This window comes from Micropterus dolomieu, linkage group LG07, assembly GCF_021292245.1.
Source record: "Micropterus dolomieu isolate WLL.071019.BEF.003 ecotype Adirondacks linkage group LG07, ASM2129224v1, whole genome shotgun sequence".
NCBI classification, from domain to species: Eukaryota; Metazoa; Chordata; class Actinopteri; order Centrarchiformes; family Centrarchidae; genus Micropterus; species Micropterus dolomieu.
In genome coordinates, this window is record NC_060156.1 from 19,847,373 (window position 1) to 19,861,583 (window position 14,211).

Genomic DNA, 14,211 nt, shown 5'->3' on the forward strand with positions numbered 1-14,211 from the left:
TTTTGAGCCCTGCATTTTTATTTTGTTGCCACGGTGGTTGTTGCTGCTTATCAGATGCAAAGTAGCACACCTGCTGTTCCAAAACACCCTCAGTGGGTTCAAATTAGTGCTCCCCTGCTTCTTGTTCTTCTGTTGAATATGCTGCTGCAACAAAAGGATGACAATGTTTTTTTTTTTTTCATTACAAGTTTGTTAAATTTAGTATTACAGATTTTTGAGTGGTTTTGACTGTGAACAATCAGACATGATTCTCCCAAATCCATTGATTACAATGATCAAAACTCATCAGGGTGATTAATAGAACACAATAAAGAACCCCTCCTGTTACTTGACTTCATTATATCATTGTGATGGCGCATCCAAGCAGGTAAAAGGTGTACAAAACCCAGAGAACAAGGAGAGGACTTCATAAGGCTGTAGTATCCCATCTTTTATTAATGTCACTCCCTAGGACAGCAGGTTTTTGTCAGTCAGAATGGATAATGAAGATGTTGGCGGGGCCGGTGAATCCATCCCTTTAATACTCACATATTTTATGATAATGAAAGGTATTCAAAGAATGATTATCATAAAAGTGGGCTCCCCCACTGATGTGCCAGCACAGCTGTGCAGCTAGACAGTCAGCTGCAGGCACCCAATGAAAGGATCACACAGAAAGTAAAGAAAGAATCCATAAGTACATAAAGTGAATAGCTGATGGTTTTGTAGCCAACCGTACATCAGCAGCACTGCATGATACACTGCATGATGAAAAATAATATGAGGGAAAAGCTTTCACTTTTGATTGTTACTATCCAAACCTTTTTGATCATATTCTGTCTGCGTTCGCTCCATAGCATGAAGCTCTTTCGCCATATTGACCCTTACATGAGTCTTGTTGAAACAGGCTTCATCTTTATCTAAACAATACTTAGAGTGTACTGTGTATATAGGCTGTGTCTATATGCTATTTGTTATGGTTTCTATTATATCTGCCACTGACTCTTTGCATCAAAGCAGCAAAAACAAAAACAGTTGAGCAACAAGGAAATTTCATCACGTGATATTAGTTGCATATTTAGGAGGTCATATATAGAGGACACCGGTGGTCGTGTGTGCTGTGGAACCCCCTGATGTGCGTATCAGTAACATCTTCCAAGCATCAAAGCATCAACTGGTGTATTGTACTGTATGTGTAAACAAACTTAGCGGCCCTTAAAGTAAAGCCATACCAGCCCGCCAGAGCTTCAAAAGTTCCCTGCAAGCTGCAGGAAGCAGGTGAAAAAATAGAAGTGCGTTGAACTTCGACCTCGGGTGCACACTTGTTGACTGATGTTTCACACTGGGGTCGCCTTTTCACTCAGCAGCAAGAGGCCTGTGTGTGAGTATCTATGTGTGTTCGTGCACGTATAGTCCCCGGGGAGATCATCTCCCGTCTCCCTTTGAAGGCTCTGTGCTATAGAGCTGTTTTCCTACAGCACCGGCCATGGGTTTCCTGTCTCAGCTGACCTTGTCTCCTCGTGGACACTTCAGAAAAACTTCCTAGCACAAACACCTTTCTCCCATTAACTACAGAGGCTTCAGGAGGAGCAGGGAGGCAAAGGGGGTTTTGAACCTCAGATTGCCATCCCACTCCGGAACAAACATGATAACCACATTAGCCTACAAGTGGTCAGCAGTAACCAGCTGATGCCTCTCACGGACAGTCCTGCTTGTATAAACACTACACTACGTTTTGGTCATGTGCTCTTGGTCCAAGCTTATAGTGGCTTTTGAGTACAAGAACATTTAGAACTCCTGAAAAAGGGCCAAATCAAATACATTTTACAACAAATTCTCTGGATCCACACATGCATGGTGCTCTGTCCAGCTGACACAACACAGGGTCAGAGATGAAAAGAGGATAGGGTTCACCGTGGATCAGTTCCACATGGCCTTCGGATGAAGCAGCAAAACAGAACAGTGCGGACGACCCTGTAACCACCAAAGGCATCCAGCACACCTGCACCCGACACATCTCACACCCATGATACCAACACCATTTCCCGCCCAAAGAACAAATCTAGACCCTGATACACAGATCATGGTCTTTATTTCCAAATGGTACAATTAGTGAGACAAAATAATACCAAGTGGAACAATGGAAATAAGAAGTTTTACGGCAGGAAGGGGTCCCAGTTGGCTCCTTCAGGGTGTGTGGCGTTTAAGCTGGTCCAGTTTGCGTCGCAGCATGTTATAGTTGTCTCTAGTCCCAGGAGCCTCAGGGTCCAACTTTAGAGACAGCTCGTAGTGTTTCTTTGCCAGCTCCAGCTTTCCCCAGCGATGATACAGCACAGCTGCAGAAAAACAGAAAAGCTTTTCAAGCTGAGCAGCAGCAACCATTTAAATTCCTTTAATTTAGTGCATTCAATACAGGTCATGTAAGCTGCACAATATTGCTTTCACTAGCACCCACAATTATTGTTTTAGCTTTTGAGTGTCTAGAAACTCTCATCAACTCTGTGTAATACAACCAAAGTTGCAGTGGCTTACCTAAATTGCCATGGCAACTGGCAGCATTTGGGTTGATCCGAAGAGCATGAAGGAAGAAGCCCTCCGACTCCTGAGGACAAAAAACAAACAAACACACAGGCTTAGCCTTACCATGAAGAAAAATGTTCCACTCCTGAATTAATAGCCGACACGTTCGACCCTGTAAGGAATAAAATCATCAACATGCACCAAAAATAATATTCTGAGATAAAAAGTTTATACTACACTAGCTGACCTTGTATTTCTGTAATTTCCCCAAGACGTTAGCCAATGAAAACATGATAGTGTGGTCGTTAGGGAGGAGCTTCAGAGCCTCTCGACCGATCAGCTCTGCTTGACCCAAGTTACCTCGAAGACAGCACAGACAGGTAGAAAATGTCAGACATTCATTTTTAGGGATACACACACCACACATACAGCTCGACAGATACATGGTCACATGTGTTTTTAGTGTAATCTACACAAAATAGTAGCCAACATATGTAAATAACAAAAACTGTGTTAACATTCAAAAACAGTTAACAACACAAATCCAGAGATACAACTGTAATAAAGGCTGGTAAAGAGAATCTGACTGCTTGCTTTATTTGTCAGCAGTGTCTAGAGCAGAGTTTTTCCTTCTCCACACATGGAGGAGTGGTTTAGTCTCCTAATTAAGGTTGAACACAAGGCCCACTGGGTTATTGATCTCTGTCACAGACCCGTCTGATGTCTGGCCAGCAATGGAAAAAGACAGAGAGACAGACAGGGAGTCAGAGAGACAGACTGAGAGACAATGACCGTCATGTCCTGAGTCACGGCCTGTGTCTTTCAGACACAGCTTGCCAACATGTGACTACGTGTGTGACTGTGTCTGAGCGCATCTGCCTGAATTTACACTGATTCCGCCTTTTGTTTGTGTAATGATCAAAACAAGAGGGGGGGTTAACATCAAAGAGAAAAGAATATTCCCAATTCTTGCTATTTGAAAATGACACCTATTGTTCTTCTTTTCTCTCTTTTTTTGTTTGGTGGGGAGCTGGGGAGAAGGGTAGAATTATTTCTGTCAGATTTGGGGAACAAATGCGGTGGGGGGACTCTGAGGGGGCGCTGTTCTGGCTGTGCTCGCCCATGTTTGATCAGGAACATACTGGGCCCTGATTGGACAGTTCCAGTGCCCTCCTGGGAGACTCCGCCCCCGCGGGAGCAGCTTCTGACAAAACGGCTCGAGCGTTTGAAAATCAGAGCATTCTCCACACGGCAGGGAAGAGTGCCTTCAAAACTCACAACACAAAGCTTTAATACATAAATTTCAAGCATTACTGATTCCTGCTCTTCCGGTCTAATCTTGTTGGCCATTTAGATTTCCTGCCTTTCTAAAATGACAAGTTTGTGTTTCTTGGCTGTTAATGCTGGAATAAGCTACACCCAGAACAGAGAGGTCTTTAAAAATAAAGTGATAAATTAACATAGATTCACAAATGGCTAATGTGTATTATTGTTGTTATAATACTATTACTACTCGTACTCCTACTACTACATGTCATTACATATTTTATTTATGTGGCATTTTACAAATTGTAATATTTCTGACAAACCTTAAGCAGCACGGAAATAGTGTCTAGTGTTCTCTCTGTGTATTAAAAGACCTGTCTGATTTCATTTAATCACTAGCAATTGCTTTTATGTACTGTATTTACAGTATCTGTGTGTGTGTGTGTGTGTGTGTGTGTGTGTGTGTGTGTGTGTGTGGGCGCATTTTGTTGATACCAGTGTTGTCCAGCAGAATGACCATGTTGTTCCAAGCCAGGCTGTGGTCAGGTTTTAGCACAGTTGCGTTCCTCCATGCATTCAGAGCATCCACATGTCTCTTCTGGTCAGCATACTGTGGGAAAAGAGAAATAGTGTAAAATCCTCCCTGTAATTTGGTTAAAATTTTAGGGTCCAAGTTGTTGAGGAACACCATCCAAAATTGACTATATCTTTTTGTTAAGGGACACTGCAGCTCAATTTTTTTTTCAAAAGCAGCACCGCCGCTAAACAGTGTTTACACCCAGGAGTCTCACCAAGCGTCCTAAGTTATAGTAGCAGTCTGGGTATTTTTTCCGGAAGCGGATGGCATTCCAATAGCTCTGCTCAGCTTCCTCAAACTTCTGCAGGCTGTTCTGAACTATACCCAGATTCATCCAAGCTGCAGCAAAGTCAGACCTGCACAGATAAAAATTTTACAAAGCTATCAGTAGGGAGCTTTTTCAAAATATTCTGTGTTGGAATCAGTGAAATCAAAGAGCCGTCGGTGTAGAGGGAATTATGTTATTATTATTCCTATTTGTAAGGTGACTTACTGAATAGAAACAGCTTTAGACAACAGCTGCTCTGCCTCGACCAGTTCATTCCTCTCCTTCAGGATATTCCCCAAGTTGTTCATGGCATGGACATAGGTAGGATGTAGCCTGAAAGTCACAGAAAACTACTACCTTGACTCTGCCCTCTCTTACAAATACTGCCATAATTCAATGGGCAAGTAGCTGATTGGGTTGCTAATAAAAAGACATACCTGACTGCCTCTCTGTAATATCTGATAGCAGTGGTAGTGTTCCCTCTGTCAGCCAGGTTCTTACCTACATTATAATGGACCTGAGGAATCAGTCAGCAACACATAAGGCATAAGAGTGCGACTTCAATTGCTTGGCTGCAATTTATTTCCACTCAGCAAAAACAGACAAACAGTGAAAGTGATCTGTTGAGTCACATCGCCCTCATACCAGCAACATTACACCTTTCACTACAGTTTCAATGTCTATGTTTTTAGAATATGATACAGACATGAAAAACATATTTTGAAAATCTAGCCCAAGGGTAACATTTTATTGCCACGTGCCGTTAAGAGGCACAAAAGGCCACAAAACAGAGATATTTACCTTTGCATTGAGCGGACAGACAGACAGGGCACTGGTGAAGAGGCTTTGCTCTGACCGCCACTGGTGACTGCGGAGAGCACAGCGAGCTACATACACACACAACAGCGTGAGTGCTGACACACAGAGTAGCTTCTGGAATGGGGAAGGGAAAAAGAGAAAGAGAAGACATTTAGCAATCATGTACTGTAAGTCATTATAACCCTGATGCTTAAAAAATAAATGATTCGTGACTCAGAGTTAATAGCCTGTAAATGCATCTATGTGTGGACACCACCTGCTGTTATCATCCCTTTCTAGGTGAGTCATTTCTCATGTCTATCCCTGCTCTGCATCACTGAGTTACTGAGTCATCAAAGCTGCATAAACAGGTGGTTAAATGAAGAGTTTCAAACCAGGACAGTGTGACCTGGTGGCTTGCAGAAACAGACAGGTCATTGGGTTGAAGTGTTTGCTACAAGCTGAGGTTTCCGCAGGGCTTTCCTTTGGTGTGATCTTTTTGCTATGATTAAGCCCTACCCTGTATTTGGACCAGTGGCAACAGCAGTGACCCAGGGAGTAGGCCAGCAGTAGGCAGTAGCCAGCAGAAGACAGGTAGAGCACCCTCTCAGCAATGACGAAGCCCACCCTGAAGAAAATGTTACATGCCGGCAGAAAAGGGACCACCAGCAGCACCAGACCCAAGGTCAGTGTCCTGGCAGGGAGAGAAAGAGGTCACACAATGCCAAAGGATTATACACATGTACACGACACTCAGTCTGGCACTGTATAGTCAAAAAAAACTATGCTTAGAAATGTAGGCTAAATGAAACTAACTAAACTCAGGACACATTCCCTGTGAACACACAGTCTCTCTCTAAATCAACAGAGAATTTTTAAACTCTATCGAGATGTGATGCTCTGCTCACACCGCGGTGGATATGATACAATTTTCATAATCAAGTGTAATTCTAGAGAGGCCAACATGTTCTTTATCTCATCTACAGCGAGTGTGAGATGGCTGTGCTTGCTTACCTCCTTCTCTGGCTGTCCGGCGAGCATAAGGCTTGGCTTATCAAGCCTATCAGGACGCACCAGAGCAGCAGCAGCCACACCATCCTCCAATCAGTGGCTGACTTAATGAGAGGCACACAGCCCATGGACCAATCAAAACACAGCCACCAGGGACACAGCAGCAACCAGGCATTCAGAGAGTAGTAGTAATTATAGTTCACTATCTGCCAGTCAAAGAGGAACAGGAGGGGGTGCAGAACAAGAGAGAAGAAACGCATTTCAAATACAGAATCAAGTCAATCGAGTCAAACACTGTGTTTAAAAACCTAATATCAGATGTTTGATTAGACCTAAACTATGATCAATTCATCATTGCATAGATCCTAACACATATTTTTAATGTTTTAAAAAATAGAGATAATTTCAGAATGTTATTCTGTCTAGCTTTTGTGTGTCATCTGACATTAAATAACCTCCACAAAAAAACAAAAACAAATCTTACTCACTCTAAGAAATATACTGTCTGCAAAAGAGGCAGGGTTGTCTACTTCAGTGAATGCCGGTGGTCCTGTTCCCATGATCCTCCAACGTGCATAGAGCATTGAGAGTCCTCCAAGACCCATGAGAGCCAATCGTGTAAGCAAACCCGTTCGCAATATCTGACTTGCCTGAAAAATATTACCACTTGTCACTGACCAATGAAAATCCACATTTGTTAGTTACTTGTAGGCGCTAATTAATGAGCACAATGTACTAAAATTCATATTGCTTTACATAGACAGTGTATATGATGCGACATTAATCATACAAGGGAGTGCATAATTTATGACGGGGGGGGGGTATATAAACTGTAACTCACATCGAGTGGATTCTTCCTAAGGAGTAGCCTCTGGCTGAGTTCATACACATTAACATTACAGATCAGGAGGACATCAAAGGCTGCATTCACACCCTGAAGGAAAATACATAGAGAAGGAAGGAGAAATGGCATTTAAAATGTATATAGGTCAGCAACAAAATGGATCTTTAGCACCTATCAAACAAATGAAAAACAGTTTTTTTTTTGCGTAAGCAAGAAGAACAAGAAGAGATCACATCAATTGGTATGTCTTCATAAAGTGTTATTGTTGTGTATTTATTGTGTATCACTGATGAGGTCTCTCTTTTAACACTGTTCTTACTGGATGCGATGAAATCATCAACTCACAACAAAATGGCTTTACAAAAAAAGACTTTGTACCAAGACTGTGATGCCTTGTTCTTTACAGAGCATCGCTGCAGCACACAGCAAGAGGCTGACCACAACCCACTGGACAGAAAACCTGTCATCTCTGTCTCTCCCTGGGAACACAAAGCCAAGACCAAGCCAGTTATGGATTAAAATGTAGGTGTTCAAACAGATGCATTTCAAAACAAGCAGCTCCAGAATGTTTGACTTTCACTATACTTAATCAGCACATACGGAAGAGTTGTACTTGTGTTAGGTACGTACCTATGTTGAAAGCTTTGCAGTAGGTGAGGAAAGAGAGTTGGAAGAACAGAGCGCACAAAAGATCTGCACGACCCACAACACCAGCCACCTTATTGAATGAGAGGGAAAAGGGGTAGAATTAGCAAGAGAATGAAAATTTGTGATACCTAAGACGTTTTGTATTTTGGATTACATCCTTCCACATCACATTCTGTTTTGCATGGGGCATCCAGTTATGAACATAGATAGGAAAATTCTCATTATCAGTTCCGTGTGTGTCTGTTATATACAGTGTGTAGTTACAGTATGGTTGGCATCCTGGGGTTGCCTGCTTTGATACATACAGCAGGCCTAAGCCAACAGTCTGCCTGGCTCCCACCCCCCAGGTCTCACCCAGTCCTTGACCTGCATGATTAAAGAGAACGGAGAGGGGGAATTGCTGCCTTCCAGCCAGGCTTTACAGCATATACACATATGCCGGCAGGTCAATAAGCATCCCAACACAGCTAATAGTCAGGGCGTGCTACCACACGCACCTTGGCCCTGCACTCCCAGCTGAGACGGGGCTTTTGTTCTTGGCATGGAACCACTGCATGCTTAGCATTCAAACCTCTGGACTAGTAAGTCAAGATGCCATGATGCGCTGCTGTAGGGAATTCATGTTGTTAAGAAAAGTTTATTTGCAGGCCAAAATCACAATCATATAGTGTCTCAAGGGGCCCACAACAGCAACCTGACCCAACCCAAGTTCAAAGCAAGAATGGGAGCTAGTGTAATTGGGCACAACTGTGCATCAGGGTATAGAAGAGAAAAAAAGCTAATCTACATATGTAAATGACATCATGTGTTTTAAACACTGAATATTAAATCGTTTTTATTCATTGTTCAGATACACTATAACCAACTGTGGTAATAATATTCTGCTCTCTTCTTACTTTTCACAAAAAATATCACAGAAAGCACTGTTAGCAAAATATTCAACACATGTGCAGGCACTAATTGCAGCCCTAAAATATGTTTAAAGCGGTAGTCGGTAACAATCCATCATACAGTGCAAAACCTTCCACGTCTTTCTCTGCTGCTTCAATCACTTAGCTAAGCCCCTCCCACAGAATCCACAAGGAGGAACCTCTGAAAACTCATCCTGCACAGGGTTTGCTCTCCACGGTGAGAGTCTCGCCAAGACCCTGACCCCTCTCACTTCAACTTGTCTTCTCAAAGACGCCCCTCCAACGCTTCGCGGCTCAGGGCAAAGCGCCTTAGGCTTCAGAGGCAGCGGCGACAACGTGTAAAAGCAGGATGAGAAACCATTACACTACTGTCCCCCCTCAAAAGTTATTCCCCACTGTTTGTCTTCATGCCTCTTTGCCACTCGTCGATACGAGCGCCATGGCATCTAACATAATGAGCCCGAAGCTCCGGGAGTGTTCACACAAGTATTGTACTATATGCTTTTGTTGGCAAAGGAGGGATGGGGAGTTCTTTCATTGCTGGGTGCTGTTTCTCAGCCACTGTGTTTGCAAAACATCTGAAGACATGCAGTGATGATATTAAGCTTGACTGAGTGACTGACACTGCGTTAGAGACTCCTTCTGGCTCTGACTAATTGTTTTGACTGAGGTGTAGTGGATTCTTGCAAATGGCATAAGGAGCGGTAGGAGGAGCCTTATTTTTTTCACAGATTATCTGTCTCATGTACTACTGTCAGGATAAAGTGACAGTTTCAGCATATATGCCAAAAGGTTCTTTGTCTTATCTATTCTAAATCTAAATTTATTGAGGGGCAACAGTTGCGCACTTTTGGTACAGTGTAGGGCTGTCCCCGACTAAGGATTTACATAGTCCAATCAGATTTGTCAAGTGTTGCCTATGGTCAACTGATAGTCCAATCATATTTGTGTGTTTGTGCGACGTGTGTGTGTGTGTGTGTGTGTGTGTGTGTGTGGGGGGGGGGGGCTTATACACAGTGGTTCTGGTTCAGTCTTGAGTAGATGCATAGCTGCAGTCTCTCTCTGTTGTAATTTACACTATACACTGTACAAAATCTGATATTGAGCACCCCCATATCGCCAAAATGGTATGATCCTCGTTTCATAACGCTGCTGTGAAGATTCGATGGTGAGATTGACAGTCTAATCAGACTCCGCCCATCGAAGCATTGACTTTTTGACAATTCGGGGTCAGCCCTAGTATAGTGTCATAATGGACAATGTGAGGTTTTGTCATACTGTACTACATGGAGAGGGAGGGTTTCAATAGAGCTTTCAAGCCCATCCAAAACTATCCAATTTCTATCTTCCACCATACCCATCATTCCTCAATTCAAGGAATGATGAGTATGGTGAATTTCTTTCAGCAAAGTCACACTCAGTGCAGTCATGCAAAGTTTAGTTTGTTATATTTTATCCAAACTTATGATCTGGTGTACTGTATTATATTTGTTGTATTGGTGATTAGTTTTCTACACATTTTTTGACACCATTATGTAATTGTGTAGGATGTTTGAAAGGTTTAGAAAATACAACACAATTTGTAGCATGCCATTTGCTGTTCTGTAAACAGTAAAAAAGTTACAGGTTTGTGTCACCCACTCTCAAATCTGGCATGAATGTGAATCAGTATGTACCGTGCCAATAATGTCACAAGCTCTATGTATGGGTATTACACTGTTTAGCACTTTGGAGATTACGCCCCAGGACAGAGGTCACTAATAGGTGGACTGCGGTCTGTATCTAGACCCAGCCGCTGTCCTCTACTTCGTAACGGAGCGTTTCTATTTTAACCCGCGCAGCATTTCTAGCATTTACTGAACTGGTTTAGCGGCCCAGGAAACTCACAGGCCAATCGCATGTGCTCTAATCATCTCATGTGATGCTGCTCAGCCAATCAAATCTGTGCATTCCGTCAGGAATCGCGAGTGCGATACAACGGAGATGTTTTGAAAACACACAGGGAGAGAGGAGGCGAAAGAGAAAATAGATTTCACATGGCTTTTAATCAGAGAAGAGAAGAGGGGGCATTACAGCTGTTCATTTGTTAAGATGTGTTGAGTGTTTATTATAAAATTGGTTAAGACTACACTTCATCACTTCAAGATACACTTTTTATTTAGGAAAATTTTTTCTAAAATTAAGCACTTTATTTTAGTTGACTTAAATTGGGAATTTATTATTAGGAGTAGTTATTATTTATTATCCCTCCAGTTTGATGTGAAAACTGAATATTTTTGAAATCTTGTCAGTTGTTGACTAAAAATACAACTATATGTTATGGCACTGAACGATAATGCAAATTAGTCGTTATGATGTTCCGGACCTTTGCTTCAGGAAATTTTCTCTAACAGGACTTCTTTGAATTCTAATTGAATACCCCTGCCCAAGGATGTATACAGTATGCTTTGACAAGAATGTGTATTGTCAGCATGGCATCTACCATGTTAATATTTAACATTATTTAATGCAACTGTGAGAGCAAGGAATGTAACAATTCCAAAAATAAAGACTTTTAAACTTGAACTCTACTTACACTTTCTGTGTGAACTGGGTGTGCGGCAAAGAACAGGGCAGCAAGAATAGAGGTCTTGGGAGCGTGGTTGAGCATCCCACCCATCTCATCATAGGCCAGTCCACCAATCAGTATAGCAAACACGTCAATCATAAGGGCAGATATGACAGCATGGAGGATGATGTTCAGCACATGGAAGCCAACAGGGTTTAGGCCTCCCGCCAAGAGGTAGTTCAGCCTGCAACAGGAAGAGGGGGAAAAATGTAATGATAGACATATGACTGATATAGGAAAGTACAGAAATGTGTGTGAGGGGGGTACGATAGGGAGAACTCACAACCTTGCCAAGTGTCACCCTGCCACAGTACCATGCAGCACTAGACTTAGAGCAGCCCAGTGTTTGTCAGATACACAATTTCTGTGATGCCTCTGAGCAGGCTTAGGGGCCTGTCTCATACCTATGCACAGGAGATAAGGAGGGCCGCATCCAAGCTCACGAGTAACTCCTAAGCGGTGACTCACCATTCCACCCCTTGAGTTAAATCCTGCCCTAAATGGAGTTCAACAGTATAAGCTGCTTGAAAATTAGCTCACTCAGCTTTTACCATCGTCAGTCGTTCTATGGTTTGACTCAACAACTGTATTAACGTGGTTGAAATCAGTATCCTACTGATATGTGGACTCTCCTAGGAACTCTGCAGACAACCTCTGTGGCATCACAAGACCAAGACTCAAGCACCAGTAGAGCTGCACAGATTGCCGTAAATGGAAAGCACAAAAATGGCAGACAAGCCCACCGCCTGCCTGAGGATCTACAAAATCTTCTTTCTATACCACCTGCATGGAATCCTCCTGTAGTGTGAGGTGTTTATAGACATAATCTTAATGTTACCCACTGTCCTGTAGAGTAAAAGGAACAGCGATGGAATATTGAGCAGAAACCTGCAATAGCCAATGAAAGCGAGCTGACCTTTACGTCACCAAACCGGATGTTACGTACTTGCTCGCACTGCCGTTTGAGTGGCCTTTTGTTGTGGCCAGCCTAAGTTGTGCACACCTGTGCAATACCCATGCTGTGGGTGGATTATCTCGGCAAAGGAGAAGTGCTTACTAACACAGATTTTGAAAGATTTGTGAACAAAATTTGACAGAAAAAGGCCTTTTGTATCCATAGAGAAAGTCATAGATCTTTGAGTTCAGCTCATGATGAATGGGGGCAAAAACGTTGCGTTCATACTTTTGTTCAGTGTAGTACAACCAGCCGATGACAACTTTCTGCCTTAATTTTTGTATTTTTCTGTAGTCACCTTTGATCATGTGAATTTCTGGAGATCCCAAGTGCCTGGAATCACTACTCTGAAATGATTTAGTAAACGCGTAAAGTCAAACTTTGTGGTCCTACATCTTGGCTGAATAGTCTGGTATACACCCTATTATGATATAAATATTGAAAATCGGTTAAATCTGTTGTTATGAATGTCCATTTTTAAAATCAGACAAGATCCGAAAATCATTTAGTGTGTACCAGGTGCTATGTAGATCCCTACTCAGTTAGCAATAACAATAATGGCAGTTTCAGACTCAGAGTGAAGAGTTTGAATAACTCATGAAAAATCACATTCATTTGGAAAGCTTTAGGAGGCTTGCACAGCTTCACCTTATATACGTCATTTTGCGCGAGTCCTCTTCCCCCCCCAAATCTCTATAATGTAGGCGGCGAGGGAAAATTAGAATGACCCATAGAGCCATAGTGGCCACATTTATTGGAAATACTCTAGGTTGAAATAAACTGTAATGTCCATTAAAGCACTGACTAACTATGTCGACAGGAGCTATGTTGTGGTGTCATTTTAAATGAAGTTAATACATGCCAGCTGATCAGAAACAAATATTTTTTGTAACCATGGTATAACATCAGTGTGTATGTTCACAGTAGATTTGTGCCCTCACCTGAACGTAAGGACAGTGAGAGGTCGGTAGGATTTGTGACTAGAGTTGCTACTCAGGTTGCTTCCCCAGAAGTCATTGCTCCAGATGTTGTTCAGGGGTGTTGTTGGTTTCAAGTCCTGGAACAGAAACATAAAAATAGACTATTCATGCTACAGATGCAATGTCATAAAATGGATATGTTTTGAAATGGTACATGAAAGGGGTACATCAATGGCTTTGCAAATATGTATGTGTGGGTATCATACTAGTGCAAAGGGGAAAATACCTTATTGTTGACGATTGCTTCAGAATCATCAAATACAAACTCCCCATCATAACTGTTAATGAAGCACAGGAGTGCCACCAGAGCGACAGTGACCTTGGCCTGGACTGGAGCAAGCTTTGGCAGGGGTATTTGGTGATCCCAGTAAACTTCAGATAATGCCATGATGCACCCGGTCTTTGGTCATTCTGTATCATCATCTAGTGACTGAGGGGAAGAGGGTGAGTGCAGGCAGACAGCGTCACACTGTGTTAGCGGCTACAAATGCTATCCAAAGCATGGGTTGAAAACGCTGAGGACATTCTTTATACACTAGTTCATACTTTATCTTTTGAGAGACGTGTATCGTTAGTCAGAGGTCATCCTGTCTTGTATAACTCCCATGTTAGCGTCTTTGCCAGCTGGCTAACTAGCACACGTTAAACGTTAGCTCGCTGAAGGATCCACCAATCGCACCTGCACACAAACGTGGTGATTACATTTGTATTTTGTAATAAAGAGGTGAAATAATTACGCTGTCACTGACACATGACGGTGTAACGTGAAGGGTAACGTTACCTTGGAAGGTAGCAGGCGGAGGGAGCGTAACTTTAGCATTTCTTGTTAGCGGGTGTTATTCCCAT

General features: G+C 42.5%; 1 protein-coding gene across 2 annotated transcripts in view; it reads right to left on the reverse strand.

Moving 5' to 3' along the window:
- Positions 1-2,054: 2,054 nt before the first annotated feature.
- Positions 2,055-14,211, reverse strand: part of tmtc4 (transmembrane O-mannosyltransferase targeting cadherins 4) — a 13,377-nt gene continuing 1,220 nt past the window's right edge. Inside the window, exons 1-19 of one of the 2 annotated variants that reach the window (XM_046054327.1) lie at positions 14,147-14,211; positions 13,912-14,044; positions 13,592-13,795; positions 13,327-13,442; positions 11,398-11,614; positions 7,894-7,981; positions 7,642-7,742; positions 7,261-7,353; positions 6,908-7,069; positions 6,423-6,625; positions 5,928-6,102; positions 5,412-5,543; positions 5,048-5,127; positions 4,836-4,943; positions 4,557-4,698; positions 4,261-4,375; positions 2,747-2,859; positions 2,512-2,581; positions 2,055-2,315 (exon numbers count right to left, since the gene is read on the reverse strand). In XM_046054327.1, coding sequence (XP_045910283.1) covers positions 2,167-2,315; positions 2,512-2,581; positions 2,747-2,859; positions 4,261-4,375; positions 4,557-4,698; positions 4,836-4,943; positions 5,048-5,127; positions 5,412-5,543; positions 5,928-6,102; positions 6,423-6,625; positions 6,908-7,069; positions 7,261-7,353; positions 7,642-7,742; positions 7,894-7,981; positions 11,398-11,614; positions 13,327-13,442; positions 13,592-13,753 — 2,226 coding nt within the window. In that variant the 5' untranslated portion in view covers positions 13,754-13,795; positions 13,912-14,044; positions 14,147-14,211 and the 3' untranslated portion in view covers positions 2,055-2,166. The remainder of the gene's footprint in view (positions 2,316-2,511; positions 2,582-2,746; positions 2,860-4,260; positions 4,376-4,556; positions 4,699-4,835; positions 4,944-5,047; positions 5,128-5,411; positions 5,544-5,927; positions 6,103-6,422; positions 6,626-6,907; positions 7,070-7,260; positions 7,354-7,641; positions 7,743-7,893; positions 7,982-11,397; positions 11,615-13,326; positions 13,443-13,591; positions 13,796-13,911; positions 14,045-14,146) is intronic. The other variant, XM_046054328.1, reaches the window with a different exon arrangement.